The following is a 27,829-nucleotide window of genomic DNA, read 5'->3' on the forward strand; positions in this document are numbered from 1 at the left end:
TTTTTATTTCAGCTATGTCCACACATTATACGTTTCAGGTTTTGCTGTCTATTGCAACATAGAATACATCCAGATAGGTATTGGATTAGGTAGCAAACCTAGATACATTATTGATATCTTGTTGGATGACCTAATGTTCAGATGTTGTAAATCTTTAAAATAAAAAACTTCATCAGAATCGTGATCTTTATTTTAAGCAAAAAAAAAAAAATGATTCTCATTTTTTCCAGAATCGTGCAGCTTTAAGGTGCGTCCGGGTGTAAACGGACCGGCAGTCCATAGACCGGTTGTCCATTTACACCTGACTGCCCTCTGATCTGCCTAGGACGGATCCCTGTCTTTTTTTTTTTTTGTTAACCACTTGTCAACCGCGTTACTTAGTTATAAGGCGGCAGAGCAGCTCTCCTGCCCTGGATTACGTACCTTGCTTTGTGCATGAGTCCAAATCATTTGGTGGAGGGGGGAGATTATAGTATGGGGGTTGTTTTTAAGGGGTTGGGCAAGGCGTCAGCATACCAAGACATTTTGGATAATTTCATGCTCCCCAATTTGTGGGAGGAGTTTGGGGATGGCCCCTTCCTGTTCCAACATGACTTCCCACCAGTGCACAAAGCAAGGTCCATAAAGACATGAATGAGCGAGTTTAGGGTGCAGGAACTTTACTCGCTGGCACAGAGTAGTGATTGACCAATGTCGGTTTTTCGTTGCCGATATCGATATTTTGGCCATTGCATATCGGTATCGGCCGATATTTTCGTACATTTAAAAAAACATTTTTTTTACTTGACAGGTACTCTTGTGGAGGGATCTGGGGGTCGAAACGACTCCAAACCCCTCCTCTGCACTTAAAAGCATTAAAAACGCCAAGTTTGGCTGTTTTGAATGCTGTCATTTTTTTTAATCTGACGCCAGTACCCGGAAGTGATGTCATGACATCACTTCCGGGTATTGCATTTGGCTCTGATCGGCACCCGTGCAGGCTGGTTGCCCGGGTCCCCCGGTGGGACGGGAGACCTGGGCGAGCCGCAGAAGGCGGCGAGAGGGGGGAACATCCCCTCCCGCTCCTTGTAATGACAGCCGAGCGGCTTCTCAGCCACATCGGTTGTCATTACAAGACAGCCGACCGTTGGCTATGGACGCCGGTACCGGGGTGATGCCTCTAGCTGCAGCCAACACTCCGGTACAAGCACTTTCCCTAAATATCGGCCACCTTGGTGGCCGATTCCGATATATCGGGGAAAGTGCATATCGGCTTTGCCAATAATCGGTCGATCCCTAGTCCTGACCTCAACCCGATAAAACACCTTTGGGAGGAATTCGAGCGTAGACTGTGAGCCAGACCTTCTCCTCCAACATCAGTGCCTGACCTCACAAATGCTCTTCTGGAAGAATGGTCAAACCTTCCCATAGACACACTCCTAAACCTTGTGGACGGCCTTCCCAGAAGAGTTGAAGCTGTTATAGCTGCAAAGGGTGGGCCAACTCAATATTGAACCCTACGGACTAAGACTGGGATGCCATTAAAGTTCATGTGTGTGTAAAGGCGTCCCAATATTTTGGACAACATAGTGTATGTAATATTAGCAAACCTCATATCTCTGTTTTAACCACTTGCCGACCGCTGTCAGTATATGTACTGCGGCAGTCAGCCCCTCCTGGGCAAAGTGATGTAGGGGGTACGTCGCTCGCCCACAAGCCTCTAGGGGGTGAGCGCGCGCCACCGGAAGCGCGCTCCCACCCCCGCCCGTTCACTGAGATCCCCGCGCGTGTGACCGGCGGCTCCGATGTCCGCCGGCCACTCGCGATCTCCCGCTGGAGAGGGAGAAAGGCAGGCGACTGATGTAAACAAAGCCGTCTGTCATTCTCCCTGGTGTAACTGCAGAGATCATACGATCCTGCTATATAGGATCGCATGTCTCTGTGGTTACATCACAAGCCACACCCCCCACAGTTAGAATCACGCCCCTAGGGACACATTTAACCCACTGATCACTAATAAAGTTAACCCCTTCCCTGCCAGTGTCATTTTTACAGTAACAGTGCATATTTATAGCACTGATTACTGTAGTAATGTCACTGGTACCCCCAAAAGTGTCAAAAATGTCAGTCAAGGGTCCGATCTGTCCACCGCAATGTCGCAGTCCCGCAAAAAAAAAAAAAACGCAGATCGCCGCCATTACTAGTTAAAAAAATAAATGAAAATGACATAAATCTTTCCCGTAGTTAGTAAACGCAATAACTTTTGCGAAAACCAATCAGAATACGCTTATTGTGATTTTTTTCACCAAAAATATGTAGCAGAAAACAAATTGGCCTAAAATGTTAAAAAATTTTGATTTTTAAATTTTTTTGGGGGAATTTCATATAAAAAAAGTGAAAAATATTGTTATTTTTTCAAACTTGTCGCTCTTTTTTTTTTTTTGTTTATAGCGCAAAAAAATAAAAATCGCACAGGTGATCAAATACCACCAAAAGAAAGCTCTATTTGTGGGAAAATGGGGACATAAATTTCATTTGGGTACAGCGCCGCACGACCGCGCAATTGTCCGTTAAAGTCACACAGTGCCGAATCACAAAATAGGGCCTGGTCTTTGAGCAGCCAAATCCTCCGGGGCTTAAGTGGTTAAAGTTCATGTCTGTGTAAAGGCAGGCGTCCCAATACTTTTGACAACATAGTGTATGTAATTTTAGCCAACCTCATATCTCGGTTTTAAATTTGGTATATGTCACCTGAAAGGGCTTACTTGTAGTGATCTCTATGAGTAAGCCCCTTTTGAGTGAAACGCGTTAGTGAGAAGGTTGCAAGGGGCAGGGACTGTAACAGTGATAGTTAAATCGGAACCTGTGTGATGCCATTGGTGTGACGCGTTTCCCGCTGCTGGAAAATCTCTGAAAATATTGAACGTTCCTCAGACCACAACACACAAATCTCATTTCCAAAAAAAGGTTTAATCCAGACAGAAAAATATCAACATTTACATCCCCCAGACCGGAAAAATCATCTCCCCCTTCTGAAAGCAAAGAGGGAAGAAAAAGATTGTTCTCTCCCAGGCCCATTTCTCCCCGCAAAAGGAACCAATCACTGTATCCCATCGACTTGCATAGTTCGCAGCCCCTCCCATCCCCCGTGATGTCCCACCAGCAGCCCTGAGAAAGGGGTGATAGGAGTCTGTCGACGTGACGGGACAAATCCCACACAAAGCCAATTCTCGGAATCGCTCTTTTCCAGCTTCGGCTGTAGGACCGGGGCCTGCTGTCGCTCTTCGGCATGATAAGGGGGGGGGGGGAGGAGGAGGAGAAGTGAAAGGACTACGACTCTAGGGGGCGCTGTCTACGGAGGAACAAGCCTGGCTAAAGTGAAGTGAAGCAGGAACAGAGCGATTGCTTGCCATGAGGAGCTTGAGAAGACAGATGGCGGACAGAACCCATACGACTTTCTGGTGGCCCGACTCGAGGCTGATCTGCTAACTGACAAGTTGGGTGGGGAGGGGTAAAGGAAATCTGCGGGCAGATTATCTGTAGTGTATGCACAGTGCAGCTCCTCCGATCCCAGCAAGACACAGATCAGCGGGGGTGTCACCCACCACAGAAAGCGCGGCGAGTCAAGGCTGGCCAATAGCGGGACAGCGCTCTTTTGGCCGATTACACCGTGAGTGCCGCCTCGCTCGTCTCGTGAGCTGTCGGAGTGTGTGGCTGACTGCTGCTGTTAAAGGATGTCTCCCGTGTGGAGTCTTCCTCTTCTTCTTCTTCCTCCATGTTTGGCCACGATGTCTGGTCTTCTACTCGTTTCAGACGCTCGTTTAGAGCCTTCAACGCCAACTGCCTATAGGAAATAAAGAGAAAAAACAACAGAATAACAGCAGCTCATTATATCAACTAAAAACAAACCTATTCCAGTTATTTATGGGTTTGGTTCTGGTTTCTTCCATTGGCCTCTACATCATAAAGGACATAGTAGTGACACAGGGGCCAGCAGATGAAGCCATAGTTCTCGGTCAGAGACCAGGTAACTAAGGGTGGAGTCACTGCCTGATGGACGGGTACACTAATAATGGCACTTTTCCATTGCAAGTACCGGCTCGGCTCTACTCGGCCCTGCTTGGCCTGGTTTGGTTTTCCACTGCATGGTCGGTTCGGTACGGTTTGCTTTTCCACTAAAGTAGTACTAAAGTAAGTGGGTGGGATAACAACCGATTCTCTGACCAATCAGTGGCTAGTAGTGACAAACAGCATGCAAAGGATTGTGGGATATGGTACCGGTATGGTACCTCTTGGAACCACAATCGAGGTGGTACTGTTTTAGAGAGCCGTACCGTTCGGTTCCATGTAGTGGAAAAGCGCTGCCGTACCGAACCGTTCCTACACCGTACCATGCGGTACCAGCAGTGGAAAAGCACAAAAGCGAGCCGAACCGTTCGGTTCCATGCGGTGGAAAAGCACCATTTATGGTCAAATCCATGTGGGCCCCCTTCAAAGTGTCTTCAGTAAATGGTCCTGGTAATCCGGTAAGACGTGCTCCTCCAACATTGTGATAACAGTTTGGTGAAGACCCTTTTATGTTCCACCCTGACTGTCCCCTGTGTACAAATCCAGCTCTATAAAGACATGGCGTGACCAGTTTGGTGTGGAGGAACTTAAGTGTCCTGTACAGAGCCCCAACCTCAACCCTGCTTACACCTTTGAGATGGATTGGAAATGATCCAGGTCTTCTCAACCAACATCTCCATAAAAACATGATTTGAACAGCTGGCTTTGCGCACCTGACCATCATACCTGACCTGGCTCCCCATTGGCATTCCAATTCATCTAAAAGGTGTTCAGTAGGGTTAAGGTTAGGGCTCTGTGAAGAACACCGGATTTCCTCCAAACCACGGCTTTGTGCTCGCGACCATCATACCTCTATAAGCTTGTAGGACATCCCAAACCATGACCACTAATATGGAGTCTATGCCATCCTCCATTCTTCTGGAAAGACTTTACACAAGATTTTGGAGGGTGTCTGTAAGAATTTATGCCCATTTATGAGGTCAGGTACCGATGTTGACTAAGAAAACATGGCTCGATCACACATCAGGCCTCACATTGGGCACAAAAAAAAAAAAAAAAGAAGACCTGGCCCACCATCATTCCAAGTCATAGCAAAGGTGTTCAATAGGGTTGAGGTCAGGACTCTGAAGGATACTCAAGGTCCTCCACCCCAAACTGGTCACATCATGTCGTTGTAGAGCTGGCTTTATACATGGGCACAGTCATGGTTGTAACAATTTGGTGAAGACCCTTTTCTGTTCTAACCATGACTGTGCCCATGTATAAAGCCAGCTCCATAAATACATGGTGTGACCAGTTTGGTGTGGAGGAACTTGAGTGTCCTGTAGAGAGCCCCAACTTCAACCCTTCTTACACCTTTGAGATGGATTGGAAATTATCCAGGTCTTCTCAACCAACATCTCCATAAAAACATGATTTCAACAGCTTGATGTATCTGGTGTCCTGTACAGAGCCCTGACCTCAACTCTACGGAAAATCTTTGGGATGAATTAGAACGCTGATGGTGAGCCAACTCTTCTTATCCAAAACCATTACCTGACCTCATAAATGCTCTTTTTGGATGACAGGGGTTCTATCCATCCCCCAACCTGGTGGCATCCGTCTTGGAAAGGTCCTTCTCAGTTCTAGACATCGTAGACAATTGTGCTCTTCCATCCTTAGAACAGAAAAGGGTCTTCACCAAACTGTTACAAGCATGAAAGAGCACAATTGTCTACGATGTCTAGAACTGAGAAGGACCTTTCCAAGACGGATGCCACCAGGTTGGGGGATGGATAGAACCCCTGTCATCCAAAAAGAGCATTTATGAGGAGGTCAGGTAATGGTTTTGGATAAGAAGACCTGGCTCACCATCAGCGTTCTAATTCATCCCAAAGATTTTCCGTAGGGTTGAGGTCAGGGCTCTGTACAGGACACCAGATACATCAAGCTGTTCAAATCATGTTTTTATGGAGATGTTGGTTGAGAAGACCTGGATCATTTCCAATCCATCTCAAAGGTGTAAGAAGGGTTGAAGTTGGGGCTCTCTACAGGACACTCAAGTTCCTCCACACCAAAAACTGGTCACACCATGTCTTTATGGAGCTGGCTTTATACATGGGCACAGTCATGGTTAGAACAGAAAAGGGTCTTCACCAAACTGTTACAACCATGACTGTGCCCATGTATAAAGCCAGCTCCATAAAGACATGGTGTGACCAGTTTGGTGTGGAGGACCTTGAGTATCCTGCACAGAGTCCTGACCTCAACCTTATTGAACACCTTTGCTATGACTTGGAATGATGATGGTGAGCCAGGTCTTTTTTTTTTGTTTTTTTTTGTGCCCAACGTGAGGGCCTGATGTGTGATCGAGCCATGTTTTCTTAGCCAACATCGGTACCTGACCTCATAAATGGGCATAAATTCTTACAGACACCCTCCAAAATCTTGTGTAAAGTCTTCCCAGAAGAATGGAGGATGGTCTGGACTCCATATTTGTGGTCATGGTTTGGGATGTCCTACAAGCTTATTGCACTTCCGCCTAAAGCCTTTACAGGTTATACATTTATTGTGAAGTTTGGCCATAGATTTACCTCTCTCGCTTAGTGCCGGTACCTTATATATTGCGCAATCACTGTTTACATTTACGTGTTTGCATTTGGCTAGTGACGGTTCCTCTTCATAAAAAGATCAGAGGTTCACCAGACCCCTTGATGTCTCCTCTGCACTCCAGAGCTGCTAGCCAAGCACACATCATGCTTGATTAGCTGCTTCCTTGGCCAGGGAATGGTCGCTCTGAAACGGGAAGTGAAGAAATCATTGTCACTTCTGGGTTCATTCATCACGGAGGAGATCGGATGTTCCTCCACCTCTTCTGTGGAAAGCCGTCCCGGGAGAGCCCGGAAACCATCACGGACGTAACACGTAGGGGTGGGAGGGAGCATTCCTAACAACGTAAAAGTGAATACTTTTACAAAACAGACAATCGCTGGCTGAAAAAAAAAAGTACCAAGATATAGGCACTTACTGACTGGATGTTTATATACAGTCAGCAAGTGGTTAAAAATCCAAACTTTGGGAAACTGCCGCTAAATTAAAAAGGAGTTCCTCAGCCCCCTTTTTAAAGAAGTCCCTATGAATGGGCAAGTAAATTTTATTCCTGTGTCGGTACGTGAGACAATGACTACAGTGAGCTATGACATAATGAGGAGTGACGGGGAATACGGCGTCCATTCTCGTATGGAGGAAGATCTGGGGAGGGCGACCCTGGAAGGATTAATGGCCTGCAAGGAGCTGTGTGCCGCGGAGGCCCCAGGCCTGTGCTTTGTTCCATCAGCTCTTCTCTTTTCTTTCAAGGCCCCCATTTTCTCTTCTCTCCGGCGGCCAAGTACCCAATAAGGCGCTGCATACCCTTACACTGACAGACGCCACCAGGCTGCAATCCGCTGCAGGGGGGGGGGGGGACACTGACAGAGCTAATTCATCATCTACATAACAACCTTGTGCACAAGAAAAGATCAGTTGGACCGTGAACCAGGCACCTCGGGGGGCGTCTGGCGAGGAAACAGGAGCAAGAGGGTCAATGCAAATTCCTCCAAGACGGCCAAAATGCTCCATCCAGTTCTCAAAATGACCAGCAGGTGGCAGTAGGAATACAAACATACAAGGATAGAGTTTAGAACCTCTTCAGGTTTGGTCGTACTTCTACATTTCAACCGATTCACCTGACATGCCTAGATCAGGGGCTTACATCTTAGGTGAACCTGGGCAAAGCACAAACTCACCCCCTTTTAAACCATCCCCCCCACCCACCAGGAGCAAATCAATCAGCCCTGTGCAAATGCAAAGTGCCAACCTGGAGCTTACTACAAGGTGACTCCCTCCTTTCCTCCTCCCCCCTGGGCCAATCACAATGCACACGTGCGGATATGCAGAGGGAAGGGTAGTGAGTCGCTTTGTTACCGGTGACCGCACAGAGCGGCAAGGAAGGAAGGGAAGGGAAGGTCCGGGCTGCTGTGGAGAGAGGAAGTTGGGTGAACTCCATTTCCTACCGAGAGAATACAAAGGTTCCCTTTAATGGTGGTAGAATACTAGGGCTCTCTGCTAAAAGGGCTCTCTGCTAAAAGGGCTCTCTGCTAAAAGAGCTCTCTGCTAAAAGGGCTCTCTGCTAAAAGGGCTCTCTGCTAAAAGGGCTCTCTGCTAAAAGGGCTCTGTGCATACCATCAGCGACAGGCAGAGATGTCCACGACAGTCAGTGATGTCCCCCGATACTGCCAGCGACAGGCAATGATGTCCCCCGATACTGCCAGCGACAGGCAGAGATGTCCCCCGATACTGTCAGCGACAGGCAGAGATGTCCCCCGATACTGTCAGCGACAGGCAGAGATGTCCCCCGATACTGTCAGCGACAGGCAGAGATGTCCCCCGATACTGTCAGCGACAGGCAGAGATGTCCCCCGATACTGTCAGCGACAGGCAGAGATGTCCCCCGATACTGTCAGCGACAGGCAGAGATGTCCCCCGATACTGTCAGTGACAGGCAGCGATGCCCGCCCATAACGCCAGCGACAGGCAGCGATGCCCGCCCATAACGCCAGCGACAGGCAGCGATGCCCGCCCATACTGTAGGCAGAGATATTTGTCAATCTGCTGTACCAGTCAATTTTATACTTTTCTGAATGGAGTTGGGAAACTTCCTGGAGAGTCACCTAGGCAATCCCACTGTCAAAGCCAGGTAACCCCCCCTGAAAAAAAAAAAAAAAAAAAGGGGGGAGGGGGGGTAGGGCATAAAGTGCTCTGGAGATATTGGCAGCGACAGGCAGTGATGCCCACCCATACCGTCAGCGACAGGCAGTGATGCCCACTGATACTGTAGGCAGAGATATTCGTCAATCTGCGGTACCAGTCAATTTTATGAATGGGGGTTGGGAAACTTCCAGGAGAGTCACCTAGGCAATCCCACTGTCAAAGCCAGGTAACCCATACCCGCACCCCCCGCAAAAAAAAAAAAAAGCGAAGGGGAAAGGAGGGGGGGGGGGGGTCTAGGGCATAAAGCAGAACTTCCCCTTTAGGGTGAATTTCCACTTTGTTTGCTCTGCAAGTGTTCTCCGACAGCCAATCAGTGCTGCTCAGCTGACATTGGACTCAATGCGGTAGTCACATGACTATTATAGCATGACTGCTGGAAACCAGTAGCATGATGGGAGAGCTCAGCTGTCCGCAATTGTCAGGCTCCTCCCACATTCTGCTCTGCCGGCCCCATCTACAGGGAGCGATGCCATGTTTTACCGGAGAGCCGGGGGCGCAGTGACAGCATCTGCCAATCACTAATGGAAGTCACTCTGATTATGAAACCCCAATTCCATTACCTGCATGCATAGGTGATTACTCACCAACAGCGTCTCATCACTCACTGACCCGCATATAATGCGTATTCTCTGCATTACCCGACTTTTCTATATGAAAAGTGGAGAAATTAAGTGAAAAAAATAAAAAAAATTCCCTACTGAGCGATAGGGAACCATGGACGACCGGGTCTGCGCATTGCATTGTGGGAAGGGACTGTTCATGTATCACATGGAAACGTAACCCCTTCCCGCCCAACGCTAAAACAAATGTTAATGCCTAAGCACAATTCTGCAACTTTGACATATTAGTAAAACCGTAAAGATCATACTGCGTTTTTGTGTCCGGCAAAATTGGGCTTTTATTTGGTTGTAAATTATATCTCCTGATTATTATTTTTTTATTTTTATTTTTTTGTTTTAATCATCAAAAGGAAAACTGGCGCAAAATAGTAAAAAAAAAAAAAAAATTAAATAAATAAAAATAATAATAAATAAATATAAATATATATATATATATATATATATATATATATATATATATTATTTTTTTTTTTTTTTTTTTTTTAATTTAGTTGTGTATTTCTTGCTACTACTATAACTTACCACCAAAGAACAACCCAAAATAAATTGTCCTGCTCCCGACGATGGCAGCGATACCACATATGTGTGTGTTATTGGTAGCTGTAGTACAGCCCAGAAATAGGGCGCATTTTGCGGCTATTTTTTCTATCCTACCTAAAACCCACCAACACTGACACTAAATTAACCGCCCGTTTTACTGCGGCAAGGCAGCCCTCCTGCGCGAACCCACTTAGGTATAGGTTGGTCGCACGCCTGCAGCTAGGGGGTGAGGGCGCGCCGCCGCCGCCGCCCCCACTCAGCAGGGACTCCGATGCAGGGGCCAGGCGGCTCTGATTGCCGCCTGCCACCAGCGATCGTTCCCCGCTGAGAGAGAAGGACTGTCGGATGTTGTAAACACAGCCGACCGTTCTTCTCTCTGGAATGATCACAGAGCACCTGTGATCCTTCTATATAGGAACACATGTCTCTATGGTCATTTCACAAGCCCCGCCCCCATAGAGTATTGGCGCTTTTCCACTGCATGGAACCAAACGTTTTGGCTCGCTTTTCCACTGTATGGTACGGTGTAGGAACGGTTCGGTACGACGGCGCTTTTCCACTACATGGAACCGAACGGTACGGCTCACTTAAACAGTACCACCTCGGTTGTGGTTCCAAGAGGGCCGTACCGATACCATATCCCACAATCCTTTGCATGCAGCCTTGACTGTTTGTCACTACTAGCCACTGATTGGTCAGAGAATCGTTGTTATCCCACCCACTTACTAGTGGAAAAGCAAACCATTCCAACACCGTACCATGCAGTGGAAAACCAAACAGAGCCAAGCAGGGCCAAGTGGAGCCGAGCCGGTACTTTCAGTAGAAAAGTGCCATTAGAATCACTCCCCTAGGCTCACATTTAACCCCTTGATCACCCACGGTCTTAACCCCTTCCCTGCCAGTGTCATTATTACAGTGACAGTGCATATTTTTAGCACTGATTACTGTAGTAATGTCACTGGTCCCCCCCAAAAGTGTCAAAAATGTCAGTAAGGGGTCCGATCTGTCCGCTGCAATGTCACAGTCCCACCAAAAAAAAAAAAAAACGCAGATCGCCGCCATTACTATAAAAAAATAAATTAAAAAAAATTACATAAATCTTTCCCGCAGTTAGTAGACGCCATAACTTTTGCACAAATCAATCAATATACGCTTATTGGGATTTGATTTTTTTTTACCAAAAATATGTAGCAGAAAACAAATTGGCCTAAAAGGTTAGAAAATTGATTTTACTTTTTTTTTTTTTTTTTGAGAATGTTGTATAGCAGAATGTGAAAAATATTGTTTTTTCGGAATTGTCACTCTTTTTTTGTTTATAGCGCATGATCAAAAAAAAAAAAAAAAAAAAAAAAATTGCACAGGTGATCAAATACCACCAAAAGAAAGCTCTGTTTGTGGGGAAAAAAGGACGTCAAATTCGTTTGGGTACGGCATCGCACGACCGCGCAATTGTCAGTTAAAGTCACACAGTGCCGAATCGCAAAATACCCCCTGGTCAGGAAGGGGGTAAAATCTTCCAGGGCTTAAGTGGTTAAGTGGGAAAATCCTTCCGGTACAGAAGTGGTTAACTTACCACCAAAGAACAACCCAAAATAAATGATCCCGCTCCCGACGATGGCAGCGATACCACTTATACCTTAGATTGTAAGCTCCTTGAGGGCAGGGACTGATGTGAATGTGTAATGTAGATATAAAGCGCTGTGTAAATTGACAGCGTTATATAAGAACCTGAAATAAATAATTAATAAATAAGTGCATGTTATTGGTTGTTTGTACATGTAGTACAGTCCATAAATAATGGGCATGGAGTAAGGATTACTGCGCTAACAAAAAGGGAAGGAAAGCTGCTTGCACTAATCACCAGACAAAAAAGTGACCAAAAACATAGAAAAAAAGGCATAAAAATGTGCAGCATTTATTGGTTTTAGCGCTGCACATTTTTATGCTTTTTTCCATAAATAATGCGCATTTTGCGACACTGATACTAATTTAACCGCTGGAAGATTTTACCATCTTTAGCTGCATTCACACCCGACCAATAGCGCGTCTGAGTGTTTTTCCGCACGATTTTGGCATGTTTTTATGTGCAACTTGCTCATTTATTTTTACAGGGTTTTTGAGCTTTGGCATTTTTTGTATTAGCCAATAGAAAAAACTATCATCTGTTGCATCAGCTGTTGCTCGGTATTTCAGCTGCACACTGGTTGGGAAACTCTGCCCTAGAGAATAAAATGGAGATCGTTGCAATACTTTATGTCACACCGTATTTGCGCAGTCTTACAAACGCATTTTTTTTTTTTTTGGGGAAAAATACACTTTTTTTAATACAAAAAAAATAAGAAAAAAGTAGTTAGCCCAATTTTTTTCTATAATGTGAGAGATAATGTTACGCTGAGTAAATAAATACCCAACGTGTCATGTTTCAAAATTGCGCACGCTGGTGGAATGGTGACAAAATTTGGTACCTAAAAATCTCCATAGGCAACGCTTTAAAAATTTCTACAGGTTACCAGCTTACAGTTACACTGTAAGGGCTCTTTCACACGGTCCGCCTCCGTAGGCGGATCCCTGCTGCTCAGCGGGGATCGATCCGCAGATCCCCGCTGAGCCGGTGGATGACAGCTCCGTCTCTGCTTGCAGTGCAGAGAGGGAGGTGTCACAGCCCCCGCTGCCCTCTATGGGGGAATTCGGATGAGAGCGGACCGCCTGTCTGCTCTCATCCGATCCGATACCGGAATGGATGGAAAAATAGGGTTTCCATCCATCCAGATTTCATGGACAGGATCGGATACGGATGGCAGCGGGTGTCAGCGGAGGTGTCACCACTGACATCCGCTGCCCCATAGAGCTGCATGGAGGATCCAATCAGATCGGGCCTAAAAAACTGACAGGCGGATCTGATCGGACCGCCCGTGTGAAAGAGCCCTAAGTCTAGGAATAGAATTATTGCTCTCACTCTGACGATCGCAGCCATACCTCACATGTGTGGTCTGAACACCGTTTTCATATGTGGGCGCGACTTGCGTTTGCGTTCGCTTCTGCGCACGAGCTTGGAGATGGGCACTTCAAATTTTTTTTTACATTTTATTTTTACAATGTCCCTTTAAAAAAAACATTTTTTTAGTCACTTTTATTTCTATTACAAGGAATGTAAACATCTCACATAATAGAAATAAGCAGGACAGGTCCTCTTTAACCACTTCTGGACCGGAAGATTTTACCCCCCTTAATGACCAGGCCATATTTTGCGATACGGCACTGCGTTACTTTAACAGACAATTGCGCGGTCGTGCGACGCTCTACCTAAATGAAATTGACGTCCTTTTTTCCTACAAACAGAGATTTCTTTTGGTGGTATTTGATCACCTGTGCGATTTTTATTTTTTGTGCTATAAACAAAAAAAAGAGCGACAATTCTGAAAAAAATAAAATAATAATATTTTTCACATTCTGCTATATATAACATTCCCAATAAAAAAAAAAAAAAAAGTAAAAAAATCAAAATTTCTCATAATTTTAGGCCAATTTGTTTTCTGTTACATATTTTTGGTAAAAAAAAACAAAAAAAAAATTGCAATAAGCGTATTTTGATTGGTTTGCGCAAAAGTTATCACTTCTACAAACTAGGGGAAAGATTTATGTCATTTTTATTTAATTTTATTTTTTTACTAGTAATGGCGGCGATCTGCAATTTGTAGGGGGACTGCGACATTGCGGTAGAGCTGCACGATTCTGGCCAAAATGAGAATCACGATTTTTTTGCTTGGAATAAAGATCACGATTCTCTCACAATTTTCTGTGTAACATCTTTTACATTATAAAAAAAATTGGGATAACTTTACGGTTTTGTTTTATTTTATTTTTTTCATTAAAGTGTATTAATTGCGTTGAGCAAATACAGTGTGACATAAAAATTTACAACAATCACCATTTTATTCTACAGGGTCTCTGCTAAAAAAAAAAAATATATAAATGTTTGGGGGTTCTAACTACTTTTCTAGGAAAAATAAACTGATTTAACTTGCAAGCAACAAGTGTAGGAAAAAGGTTTAGTCTTTAAGAGGTTAAACTTCCTTCAACCGGGCAGAGGGAAAGAAAAGATACAATGTAATCATTTGTGTTTACAGTTCAGTGGGAGACTAATGCTGATAGGCTTTTGCAGGAGGCTTTTTTTTTTTTTTTTGACAGCTGCTCCCTCATAGCTATGTAAAGAATCATAAGATCGTCAGGGGGAGTGAATCGCGATCTCGATTCTGTTACGATTAATCGTGCAGCTCTACATTGCGGCGGACAGATCGGACCTCTAACTGACATTTTTGACACTTTTTGGGGGTACCAGTGACATTACTACAGTAATCAGTGCTAAAAATATGCACTGTTACTGTAAAAATGACATTGGCAGGGAAGGGGTTAACTTTATTGGTGATCAAGGGGTTAAATGTGAACCTAGAAGAGTTTACACTAACTGTGGGGGGGGGGGGGGGGGGCGTGGCTTTTGAAATTATGATAGAGACCTGTGTTCCTATATAGAAGGATCACAGGCGCTCTGTGATCATTCCGGGGAGAAGAACGGTCAGCTGTGTTTACAACATCCGACCGTCCTTCTCTCTCAGCGGGGAGCGATCGCGGGTGTCAGGCGGCAATCAGAGCCGCCTGACCTGTGCATCAGAGTCCCTGCTGCCAAGTGGGGACAGGAGCACCGTGCTGGCCGCGCGCACTCGCCCCCTAGCTGCAGGCGCGCGACCGACATAGGTCTACGTTGGATCGCGCAGGAGGGGCTGCCTGCCACTGCAAATCTGCAGTGGGCAGTCCTTAAGTGGTTAATGTGAGATCTGGGGGGGGGGGGGGGGTCAAAAAAAACCTCACATCTACACTTAAAGCGAAGTTCCTACCCCTCCAAAAAAAAAAATAAAAAAATGAACAGTCAGCAGCTGCACACACTGCGCACACGCTGTAGCTGCTGACCTTTAATATGAGGACACTAACCTGTCCTGGAGTCCAGCGTTGTCGGCATCCCAGCCGATGTTTCCATGAGCTGTCGGATGCTGTCGCCGCCATTGCTGGTGAGGGAACCCGGCAGTGAAGCCTTGCGGCTTCATGGGCGGGTCCCTACTGCGCATGTGCAAAGCACACTGCACTCTCTTACTGGTCTAGAAGCAGAGGAAGGAGGAGGGAGAAGGAGGGGGCTGAACTTCTGACACACCTCACAGCAGCAAGGTGGGGGGGGGGGGGGGGGTGGGGAGACAGATAAGCAGAAGTTCCACTTTTGAGTGGAACTCTGCTTTAAAAGCAATAAAAGAAAGAAATTTGGCCCTTTAACCACTTAAGCCCCGGAAGATTTTACCCCCTTCCTGACCAGAGCCTATTTTGCGATTCGGCACTGCGTGACTTTAACGGACAATTGCGCGGTTGTGCGACGCTGTACCTAAACAAATTTGACGTCCTTTTTTTCCCACAAACAGAGCTTTCTTTTGGTGGTATTTGATCACCTGTGCGATGTTTTGATCATGCGCTATAAACAAAAAAAGAGCGTCAATTTTGCAAAAATAACAATATTTTTCACATTTTTTTATATGAAATTCCCCAAAAAAAAAAAAATGTAAAAATCAAAATTTTTTAACATTTTCGGCCAATTTGTTTTATGCTACATATGTTTGGTTAAAAAAAAAAAAAAAAAAAAAAAAAATCGCAAAAAGCGTATTTTGATTGGTTTGCGCAAAAGTTATTGCATTTACTAACTACGGGAAAGATTTCTGTCATTTTTGTTGTTTTTTTTTTTTTTAACGCGTAATGGTGGCGATCTGCGATTTTTTTTGCGGTACTGTGACATTGGGGCGGACAGATCGGACCCTTGACTGACATTTTTGGGGTTGCCAGTAACATTACTGCAGTAATCAGTGCTATACATATGCACTGTTACTGTAAAATGACACTGGCAGTGAAGGGGTTAACTTTCTTGAGAGGGAGGGGCTGTGTGTCCCTAGGGGCGTGATTCTAACTGTGATTGGCTGTGGCTTGAGATGTATGAACAGTGATCAACGGTCCTACATAGTAGAACCGTATGATCACCATTCATACACCAGGGAGAATGACAGGCGGCTTGTTTACATTAGCCGCCTGCCTTTCTCCCTCTCCACCGACGGACGATCGGGTCCGCTGGTCACACGCGGGGTGGGGGGGGGGTGTCCGTGACCGTGCACTCGCTCGTTCCTGAGACCCTCACAGGCTAGCGACGTAGAAATTTTGTGTTTAATAAACTGCTGCACCAATATTGTCTGACATAAAAAAAAAAAAAAAACCTCCCACCATTTTATTCTCTAGGATCTCTGCTTTCAGTTTTATTCCAATGGTGTGTTAGGGAAAGGAGGGGAGGATTAGGTGACCCTTAGAGGGTGAAGGTCACTTGAAGTTACAAAGACCCAATTTGTCTTTATAGTTGTAGGTTGATCAATAGTGATGAGGGGGGCAACTGCTATTCCTGGGCCAATGAGCTGAGACCAGGACATTCCCCACTCTGCAGATGGATGTACACAAAAAGGGGTGGGGCTTCTTGTGACTTCATTCACCTAATTCTGCCACCTGACCCCGTTAGATCAATGTTGTTGGCCCTCTACAACCACCCGCGGCCACACCGAGACAACACCATTGACCCACTGCGGCTATACTGGACCCTATTAGATCAATGTTGTTGGCCCTACAACCACCCGCGGCCACCCCTGGCCAACTCCGTTGGCCACCCCTGGCCAACACCGTTGGCCCACTGCGGGCCAACTCCATTGGCCCACTGCGGGCCAACTCCATTGGCCCACTGCGGGCCAACTCCATTGGCCCACTGCGGGCCAACTCCATTGGCCCACTGCGGGCCAACTCCATTGGCCCACTGCGGGCCAACTCCATTGGCCCACTCCATTGGCCCACTGCGGGCCAACTCCATTGGCCCACTGCGGGCCAACTCCATTGGCCCACTGCGGGCCAACTCCATTGGCCCACTGCGGGCCACACCGGGCCAACACCATTGGCCCACTGGGGGCCAACACCATTGGCCCACTGCGGGCCAACACCATTGGCCCACTGCGGGCCAACACCATTGGCCCACTGCGGGCCACACCGGGCCAACACCATTGGCCCACTGCGGGCCAACACCATTGGCCCACACCGGGCCAACACCATTGGCCCACTGCGGGCCACACCGGGCCAACACCATTGGCCCACTGCGGGCCAACACCATTGGCCCACTGCGGGCCAACACCATTGGCCCACTGCGGGCCAACACCATTGGCCCACACCGGGCCAACACCATTGGCCCACTGCGGGCCACACCGGGCCAACACCATTGGCCCACTGCGGGCCAACACCATTGGCCCACTGCGGGCCACACCGGGCCAACACCATTGGCCCACTGCGGGCCAACACCATTGGCCCACTGCGGGCCAACACCATTGGCCCACTGCGGGCCACACCGGGCCAACACCATTGGCCCACTGCGGGCCACACCGGGCCAACACCATTGGCCTACTATACCCACATTGTGTTAATGACAGTGACCATATTAGGCCAATGATGTCAGGAGCATCTCTGTTCTTTTGTGTACATACATCTGCGGGGCAGGGAACACACACATTGCTGCTCATTGGCCCAGCGCTGACAGCTGATTTTTGGGGTCAGCCGAACCCAAGCTCATCCCTACTGGGCAACAATTGGCCTTCCAGCTGTTAAAGAACCACCATTGTTCCAAGACACGCTGAGGTTCCTCAACCTTTTCAAATATGGCTGATCACACAATATTTACCTTCGCCTTTCTGCATCTTGAGGGTCAGTTCCAGGCAGGCTGATAGTGATGGATGAAGGAGCCCCAACATCGTATCTCTTCACCGCTCGCGGGCACAGCCGCAGTTTCACCAGGGTGGCGTGGGTCAGGTTGCCCAGGAGAGCTGCGGCCGGCTGAAGAGGACCAGGGAAGAAGCTAGCGAAGGAGAAGTGATCAGACATGTCTCCTCTGCCTCGGCTGTGTCTTTGATAGAAGCGCAGATACACCCAACCGGAGACCATCCCAAGGCTGTACCCCACCAATATAGAACTGGGGATCAACCCAGCCAACGTCAGCACCGCCACACCCAGGAGGGCCAGCTGGGGCAGAAGCCGGACCCATCGCTGGGAATCCACCAGTCCATCTCCGACAGTCTGCTTATGGGCCACCAAAACGGCTCCGGCAAAGGCGGGAAAGCCATGGATTCGGGTGTTGAAGAGGAAGTTGAGGTTGGCAGAGGCTGCATAGGCCACCAGGAAGCAGAGGGAGCTCAGGACGCCCACAGAAATGCTCACAACGCCATAAAATAGGAGGAGCTCCGGGGCCCCCCAAAGCGGTTCCAGACGCCGGCCTGCCCCCAAAGTCAAGAGAAGGTTGGCCAAAACATCCCAGAAGTGCAGCTCCACGAGTCCGTGAGTAAACAGGGTCCACAGCCAAAGGTTGGGGGGCATCAGGAGGCCCGGAGTGACGGCCAGAACTCGCCAAGTGTCCACCCAAAAGGAGAGAAGATAAAGGAGAAGAACCGACCCCCATAGGCACTTCACCAGGACGCTGCTGCCGGACACCACCGCTACCAGGCGGTTCGCAGGGATAGAGCGCAGCATGGCGGCTTTTGGTAGGGTGACCTTACTGACCTCTGAACCCCCCCCGTGCCACCCGATGTCCTGGGTCTCCGCAAACACAGAACCGGCCCCTAATGATGGTCAACCATCAGTTGTGTGAGAGTGTGGGGCCCCGAGATCCTGGGAACAACCCAAGGAAGTCCTTATCGGTTATGTAGAGTGGAGTCTCCAATGGTCTACTGGTGAACCACCAAAGGAACACTAGACCCGGCTAGATGAGACTTCTCCGGAGATCTGTGGCCCCGGACACTGCTGTATGGGAGTCCTATAGAGACATGGGGCCCCGAACACTGCTAGATATGAAGCCTGTGGAGGTGTGGCCCCAGAACTGTTGAATGAAAGTCCTATGGAGATGTGTGGCCCCAGAACCGCAGGAGGAAAGTCCTATGGAGATGTGTGGCCCCGGAACCGCTGGAAGAAAGTCCTATGGAGAGGTGGGGTCCAGGTACTGTTGTAGGAAAGTCCTGCAGAGATGTGTGGCCCCGGAACCGCTGGAGGAGAGTCCTATGGAGAAGTGGGGTCCCAGAACTGCTGGATGAAAGTCCTACGGAGGTGTGGGGCCCCGGAACCGCTGGAGGAGAGTCCTATGGAGATTTGGGGCCCAGGTACTGTTGTAGGGGAGTCCAGCGGAGATGTGTGGCCCCGGAACCGCAGGAGGAAAGTCCGATGGGGATGTGGGGCCCGGAACTGCTGGAGGAAAGTCCTATGGAGATGTAGGGCCCCGGAACTGCTGGAGGAAAGTCCTATGGAGATGTGTGGCCCCAGGCACTGTTGTAGGAAAGTCCTATGGAGATGTGTGGCCCCAGGCACTGTTGTAGGAAAGTCCTATGGAGATGTGGGGCCCCGGAACTGCTGGATTACAGTCCAATGGGGATGTGGGGCCCCAGGAACTGCTAGATGAGTCCTATAAGAATGTGGGGCCCCGGGCACTGCTGGATTACAGTCCAATGGGGATGTGGGGCCCCTGGCACTGACACTATGGCACTACTGGATCAGAAACTATGGGGGGCCCCTCAACACCAGTAAATAAACTCCTGGGGCCCTGGACACCGCTCTATGAACTCCTGTGGCTCTTGACACCAGTCTATGAACTTCTGGGGCCCTTGACAGCAATGTATAGACACTTGGGGCCCCTGATAGCAGTCTATGAACTTCTGGGGCCCTTGGTACTTCTGTAGGAGCTGTGGGGGCCCCTGGCACTGCTGGAAGATGTTGTGGTGTCTCACACTGTCCTGGGACCCCTGGAGGCACTGACACAGCTGGATCCGGAAGCCTGAAGGAGGTCCCTGGGGCCCTTTGGAAGTGACACTACCGGACACGGGTGTCTCCCGGTGCCCTTTTCCGCTACCAGGCCTCGTCTCTCCCGGAAAGGCCGGACTGTTCCACCCGACAACGTCACCAGCAGTGCAGCGCAAACACCTTCCCGCACTGCACGCCGGGAGAGGCCGTCCAGAGAGAGTGTATTGCGCATGCGTCAACACTTCCGCAAACCACGGCGACGGCTTCACGTTGGCATAATGCGCATGCGCTGTTCTTTCCGCGCTGCACGCTGGGAGGTGAAAGGTTGATAGCAGCGGCTTCAACAGTGCGCAATGCGCGTGCGCCGCCCTGCGCTATCAGACGCCCAGTCTGCGATTCATCCTTTGATTGGTCCCTAACTGGTCACGTGGATACAGTTCCTTCCGCTCTGCTATCCACCCATAGGAAATAAATGAACCATTACAGGCCAGTTCTAGTATATATATATATACTATATACTGTGCCCAACTACCTCCATATCACAACCATATATACTTTATTATATTATTTTATATTACATTATTTAAAAACTTGCATTATACTGTATATTATATCAGATTGTTCAACATATATGATAATATTTATGTTATATTATACTACATGATATTATATCATACATTATTAAACTATATTAAATTATATTACATTATATAATATTTTTTTTACAATGTAAATTATACTATATTATTTTATATTACATTGTATTTTATTACAACACATAATATATTATATTATATCGTACATTATACTATGCTAAATTATAATCAATTATATTATTTTAAAATATACATAACACTATATTATATTACCATACTGTATATTATATTATAATACAACATACATTATACTATATAACACATATTATATTATATTATATCATACATTATACTATTTTACAATGTATGTGATACTATATTATATTACATAATATTATATCATATTTTAATATATTACAACTTATATTATATTACATCATACATTATACTATACAATATATTATCTTGTATTATAGTTCAACATATATTACATTTTACTATCCTAAATTAGATTACTATATATTGTATTATATTCGTTTACAATGGACAGTATACTATATTATTTTATATTACATTGTATTATATTACAACACATATATTATATTATAATAAATTATATTATATCATACATTATACTATACTAAATTATATAATATTATTTTACAATATACATTATACTATATTATATTACATTGTGCTATATTACAAATTATATTATATTATTTTACAATGTACGTGATACTATATTATATTATATTATAATTTATTATATTACAACTTATATTATATTACATCATACATTATACTATACAATATAGTATCTTGTATTATAATTCAACATATATTACATTTTACTATCCTAAATTAGATTACTATATATTGTATTATATTAGTTTACAATGGACAGTATACTATATTAATTTATATTACATTGTATTATATTACAACTCATATATTATATTATATTATAATAAATTATATTATATCGTACATTATACTATACTAAATTATATTATATTATTTTACAATATACATTATACTATTTTATATTACATTGTGCTATATTACAAATTATATTATATTATTTTACAATGTACGTGATACTATATTATTTTATATTACATAATATTTTATTATATTTTAATATATTACAACTTATATTATATTACAACATACATTATACTATATAATATATTATCTTGTATTATAATTCAACATATATTATATTACATAATACTATACTAAATTAGATTACTATATATTGTATATTATTTTAGTTTACAATGTACAGTATATTAAAATATATTATATTACCATTTATTATATTGCAACATACATTATACTATGTAAGAGATATATACCAAGGTATATTCCCCGTGCTAGGGATTATGTATACCCAATGAATAATATAATTTTAAATAATAAGTGAATAAATAATGGTTAAATTATATTAAAGTGAATAATGCAGCAGCAGCTATAGAATAAGGATTGAATGAGCGTAATAGCGTATATTATATAGTATAATATATGTTGTAATGTATAATAAGTTAGAATATAATATAATATTATGTAATATAAAATAATATAATGTAATTTGTAATATAGCACAATGTAATATAATATAATGTACATTGTAAAATAATATAATGTAATTTGTAATATAGCACAATGCAATATAATATAGTATAATGTATATTGTAAAATAATATAATATAATATAATATAATATAATTTAGTATAGTACAATGTACGATATAATATAATTGATCATAATATAATATGTGTTGTAATATAATACAATGTAATATAAAATAATATAGTATACTGTACATTGTAAACTAAAATAATAACATACAATATATGGTAATTGACTTTAGTATAGTATAATGTAATATAATATATGTTGAATTATAATACAAGATAATATATTATATAGTATAATGTATGAGTGTAATAGCCTTACTGGTAAGACTAACTACAGCGCTTGCTGAGTGCGCCCCTAGTGGTGAGAAATGATGTAGTGCAGTGTGAAAATACTTTGCTCAGAAGTTATCAGACTCTTCGGTAGGCAAAGTGTCAGAGTGCAATAAATATCCTGACAGAACCAATAATTACCAATTTAATATATAATAGTACAATTAATAATATTGCTCAATAAACAATGAAAAACAGTCAATAAGACTTAAAAGCGCACGTGATCCTTAAAAAATAAATATATAACAAGACCGAATAAGGTGACTGCAGTGACCAAACAGTTCAAATAATAGAAGTCCTTTTGCCAATGTGTTTATCCAGTGAGCTCAAAGTGCAGGTGCTTAGATGTGGGTTTCCAATATTCCTTGTGACATCAATCTTTCCACCGGGGTATAGGTATGGGTAAATTGAATAACTTACCAAATCCAGTGGGTCTTATATGCCTTATGGCATTAAGACCACTCGCGCTTTATTCCCCCCCCCCCCCCCGTGGCCAGGATGGGTTCCCCCTTATCTCTCCAGTGGGATGGTGCAGGATTCCTCCTCTCCTATCACCTCACTCCGGGGTATGGGCCAAAATGTAGGAGAAAGAAAATGCTCCAGATGTTGTAGTTAATTATAAAAAGTTTATTCCCAAATAGTGGGTAAAAGCAAAGGTAGCATAAAACAAATTAAAAACAGTCAAGCATACAGGCTGCACATACTCTCCGCAGAGTGGCGAGCTGAGGTTCCAACTTGCACTCCACGTGACGTGCCCTGACGTGACGCCGTTACGCTATGTGCGTTTCGTCACTTCCTGTGACGTCTTCATCTCTGAAGACGGAGCCAAAAACAGGTACCTGCTCCCCTCCCCCCCCCCCCCCACCCGAAAGGTGTCAAATGTGGCACCGGAGGGGAGGGGGAGGAGACAGATAAGCAGAAGTTCCAGTTTTGAGTGAAACTCCGCTTTAAAAGCAATAATAAAAAATGATTTGGTCCTTTAAGGCTGTTGGGCGGAAATGATGTATGATGTCGCTCCGGTCCTCCAAGGGCATAGAGTTAGGTGTGGGCCATCTTGCCCTCACTCGACTTCTTGCACATCAGCACAGGGGATCGGATCGTTCTCCCTGCTACCGACGGCTCCGGTAAGCGGGGAAAATGACCAGGAAGCGGCGGGAGGGAGGGGAGGGGGGGGGCACCTCTCCCGCCGCCCATAAAAGTGGTCCCGTGGCGAATACACCACTGGGACAACTTTTATGTGAAAGCAGACCGCCGGCCATGTAAGAAAATACCGGGGTTATGGCGGCTATCTGCTACCATTATGCCGGTATTGAACGTCAAAGTAGTGATGTAAATACACGGTGGGTGGTCCGGAAGGGGTTAATGGGGTATTAGACCCAAAAATGCAATATATTGCAACTTACCAATCATTAGATGTGGTGGCTGCATTCTTTTTCTTTTTTATGGCTTTCCTCCCTGTTATTACCTGGTGAGTAACACACCTCCTGTATTAGAGCGCCCCCCCCACGCTGGAGGAAGGAGCACAGGGGGCACCTTGGGATAACAGCATTGTCAGTCTACGGGGAGGGAAGTGTAAGGTCGGGTTCACACTGATATGAATTGGTAGTGGGTTTCCCCCGCATCCAATTCACATGACAGGAGAGAGGCCGGTTCTCACATCTCCGTGGCGGCTGCGGATATATCGTACATTGTACTATACTAAATTATATTATATTATTTTACAATATACATTATACTATATTATATTACATTGTGCTATATTACAAATTATATTATTTACAATGTATGTGATACTATATTATATTATATTACATAATATTATATTATATCATATTATATTATATTATATTCTAACTTATTATACATTACAACATACATTATACTATATAATATATTATGTGCCTGCTTCTGTTCTGTAGATAATGAGATAGGCCTCTGCAGTACACTTGCTGAAATCTTTCAAAATTAGAGGTAAGTGGGAGGAGTCAGCCTAATTCAGGGTTTCCCTCCCTCCTTTGACTTTTTTGTATAATAAAGTTTTATTGAAATTTTACCAGATATATACAACCAGTACAGGAATGACAAATAATACGATAAGAAACAAAAAAATAATACATGGGCCATATATGTGTATAAAAAAATAAAAATAAAAAAAACAGGAAGAATATATGTAATATTGAAAGAATGTGCTAGTGACACGAGCATCGAGTGGAGTATACCAAACCATAGCTCCAAACAGTGGGGATAAATGAAGGGCACCCAGTCATGGAGTGCCCCGTGGCCAATGGTGTGTTTTGCTTTTGTGCTGCCCTAGGCAAGACTAAAATTGGGCGCCCCCCCCCCCCCATGTAAATCTGCCCCACTCCTGTTTTAACAGATGTGACTCCTCAAAAATTGAAGGACAACAAGTCCCAGCATGAACCTCTGAGATCTCATTAGAGGGGGGGTGTGAGGGGGTGGGAGAGAGAGAAGGGGTGGGAGAGAGATAGGGGGGTGGGTGAGGGAGGGAGAGAGAGAGGGGGGGTGAGAGAGGGGGGTGAGGGAGAGAGAGGTGGGGGATGAAAGAGGGAGGGGGTGAGAGAAAGAGAGAGAGGGGGGATCAGAGAGTGAGAGGATGAAAGAGGGGATAAGAGTGAGAGGGGGGAGATGATAGAGAGAGGGGGGAAGAGAGAGAGAGAGTGAGAAAGGGGGTGAGAGAGAGAGAGGGGGATGAGAGAGAGAGAGGGGGGATGAGAGAGAGAGGGGGGAAGAGAGAGAGAGCGAGAGAGGGGGTGAGAGAGGGGGGATGAGAGAGAGAGGGGGGATGAGAGAGAGAGGGGGGATGAGAGTGAGAGAGGGGGTATGAGAGAGAGGGGGGGTGAGAGAGAGGGGTGAGGGAGAGAGAGGTGGGGGATGAAAGAGGTAGGGGGTGAGAGAAAGAGAGAGAGGGGCGTCAGAGAGTGAGAGGACGAGAGAGGGGATAAGAGTGAGAGGGGGGAGATGATAGAGAGAGGGGGGAAGAGAGAGAGAGCGAGAGAGGGGGTGAGAGAGAGGGGGGATGAGAGAGAGAGAGGGGGATGAGAGAGAGAGGGGGGATGAGAGAGAGAGAGGGGGGATGAGAGAGAGAGAGAGAGGGGGATGAGAGAGAGGGGGGTGAGAGAGAGGGGGGATGAGAGAGAGATAGGGGGGGATGAGAGAGAGAGGGGGGTAAGAGAGAGGGGGGGTGAGAGAGAGAGGGGGGGTGAGAGAGATAGGGGGGTGAAAGAGAGGGGGGTGAGAGAGAGGGGGGTGAGAGAGGCAGCTCTAGCAACCAGTGGACAGTAGAGTCTCAGGAGGAGGGGGTGGCTTTTTTGATGCCCCCCTGCAAAGTGCTGCCCTAGGCCTGGGCCTTGTTGGCCTAGGCCAAAATACAGCACTGCCCGGTGCTCCACCCATCCCCGCACCTTCATCAACACGGGTACGCCAGGACAGGGGAGGACTCATCACTAAGAAAGCGCCCCTGGGTATCAGAGGATCTAGAGAATATAAACATAGCACTCATTTGCATATTTAATGTGCTTCCAATGAGAGATGTATAAAGGGAAGGAAGAACAAGAAACGAAAAAGAAAAATAAAACGGGGAAAGGAGGAGAAAACAACCTAACAGAGGGAGGTGTGGAAAACAAAACGAATGACTTGAACCAAGTGAACAGATTGCAGGTGTATTTGTGAGGAAACCATGTGGCCACTCGGGTGCCACTTAAGTGTTGTACAGCGATGTTATATTATCTGAACTAATCTCAGAAGAATGGTACATCCAACCTGACCATGTGTCTCTAAACCTTTCTTGTTGATCTTTGACCATATGGACCCAACGTTCAGCTTCCACGATTGTATCAACTTCCCTTTTCCAATCTAGCAGAGTGGGACATTTAGATTGTTCCCAAAACCTGGGAATTAATCATTTGGCCGCATTCAATAAATGAGGAGTTACACTTTTTTTTGTAGAGTTTTAAGGATGAGGGAACCCCAGAGGTCTAAGAGTCGTCCGTTTGATCCATAGGGCAGTGGCCTCCCAAAATGGTGTCATTTTAGGGCAGGACCACCATAGATGGAGAAATATGCCTGGGCCATCACATCCCCTCCAGCAACGTCCATCTACCGTCGGGTACATTTGTACTAGTAGGACAAGAGTCCAATACCATCTGCTGAGGAATTTGTATGACAATTCTTGCATACGGGAGCTTATGGAGGTAGGGTGAGTCAGTCCGATCAGTCTCTGGATCTGTGGTGGGGTAAAGTCTTAATCCATTTCTCTCTGGGTCCTGAGGACGAGTCTATACATCTGCGACTGCATTGACCTTCCAGAGTCTGGGCATCTGCTGAGGGATTCAAAGGTGGTAAGTGTATTAAGGGGTCGCACATGAGGATGTAATTTATGAAAAAAGTCCATCAATTGGCGATATTTCCTAGTCTCTAAGGGTATATTCCCAAAGGAATGTGTCAACTCTGAAAGAGGGGATAAAGTGCCCTGTGAGGCAAATTTAGCACATGCCATTTTCCCATCTGAGCCCCAAGAGGCAAAATATCTAGATTCTTCACAAGGGGTGAACCATGAGTACCCCCTCAGTGGAGCTACGGGGGAAGTTGGGGGCCCAGTACATTTATTCTATCCCACACTGACAGGGAAGCCCAGGTCAAAGGAGATGTCCAATCCGAGAGGTCTCTAGATGCAGCAGGGCTTCAAGGAGCACCCGTCAGATTCCTGCCTGTCATTGTTTTCTCTAAGGGGAACCCATAGTTTAGTCGAGGAGTCGTGACACCAATTTAGTATACGCACCAGGGACATAGCCTTGTAATATAAAGCAATATCGGGGAGACCCACTCCTCCATCCAGTTTGTGTCTACAGAGAATCTCGTAAGCCAGCCTAGGGCATTTGTCTTTCCATACAAATGCTATTGTCAGAGAATGATCCAAAGAGGAACTGGCTCAGTTACCAATGCCCTGCAGAAAAGGGCAATGGGGCATAGAAATTTGCGCATGTGCAGGCGGACATTGACGTAAGCGAAGATTCATGCGCCAGTGCGCCTGAGCCATAATGGATTGTTGGCGCCCAGCGGCCTATTCAAAGCAGCCACGTCCAGCCATTAGTTGCTGGATGATCTTCAGCTTCCCTGCGTGTTCCTGTTCCTTCGCTATTGGATTACCCATTACTGACCGGGCCTGCCTTGACCTGTCTTGTCTCTACTCCTGGCTCTGACCCCCAAGTTTCTTCACCTACTCTGGTCCAGTCTGCTGTTCCCGTGTATGACCCCTGGCTTGCTCCCTCGGATTCCTCTACTTCCTGATGATCTGTGTTTGACTACTTGGCCTGACCTTGACCTTGCTTCTGTCTCTTCCTTCGGCAACCTCTCTCT

At 45.6% G+C, this 27,829-nt stretch overlaps 1 protein-coding gene and 2 long non-coding RNA genes across 3 annotated transcripts in view; 2 read left to right on the top strand and 1 right to left on the bottom strand.

Moving 5' to 3' along the window:
- Positions 1-3,213: 3,213 nt before the first annotated feature.
- Positions 3,214-18,636, bottom strand: TMEM115 (transmembrane protein 115). Its single transcript, XM_082265456.1, has 2 exons — positions 17,785-18,636; positions 3,214-3,823 (listed from the first exon to the last, which is right to left on the bottom strand). Exons 1-2 carry the CDS (start codon positions 18,624-18,626, stop codon positions 3,643-3,645), a joined length of 1,023 nt encoding a protein of 340 aa, XP_082121582.1. The 5' UTR covers positions 18,627-18,636; the 3' UTR covers positions 3,214-3,642.
- Positions 6,340-27,829, top strand: part of LOC309561508 — a 102,073-nt gene continuing 80,583 nt past the window's right edge. The window contains exon 1 of the long non-coding RNA XR_014225572.1: positions 6,340-6,357. This is a non-coding gene — a long non-coding RNA (uncharacterized lncRNA). The remainder of the gene's footprint in view (positions 6,358-27,829) is intronic.
- Positions 18,848-19,533, top strand: LOC309562302. Its single transcript, XR_014225625.1, has 3 exons — positions 18,848-18,958; positions 19,037-19,249; positions 19,410-19,533. It is a non-coding gene; the product is annotated as an uncharacterized lncRNA (long non-coding RNA).

This window comes from Pelophylax lessonae (genome assembly GCF_965119305.1).
Source record: "Pelophylax lessonae genome assembly, chromosome: 8".
Taxonomy (NCBI): domain Eukaryota; kingdom Metazoa; phylum Chordata; class Amphibia; order Anura; family Ranidae; genus Pelophylax; species Pelophylax lessonae.

Coding starts and splice junctions, on each gene's coding strand:
- TMEM115 (XM_082265456.1), bottom strand. CDS start 18,626: ATGCTGCGCTCTATCCCTGCGAACCGCCTGGTAGCGGTGGTGTCCGGC. Junction 3,824..17,784: donor CAAGATGCAGAAAGGCGAAG/GTAAATATTGTG, acceptor TATTTCCTATAG/GCAGTTGGCGTTGAAGGCTC.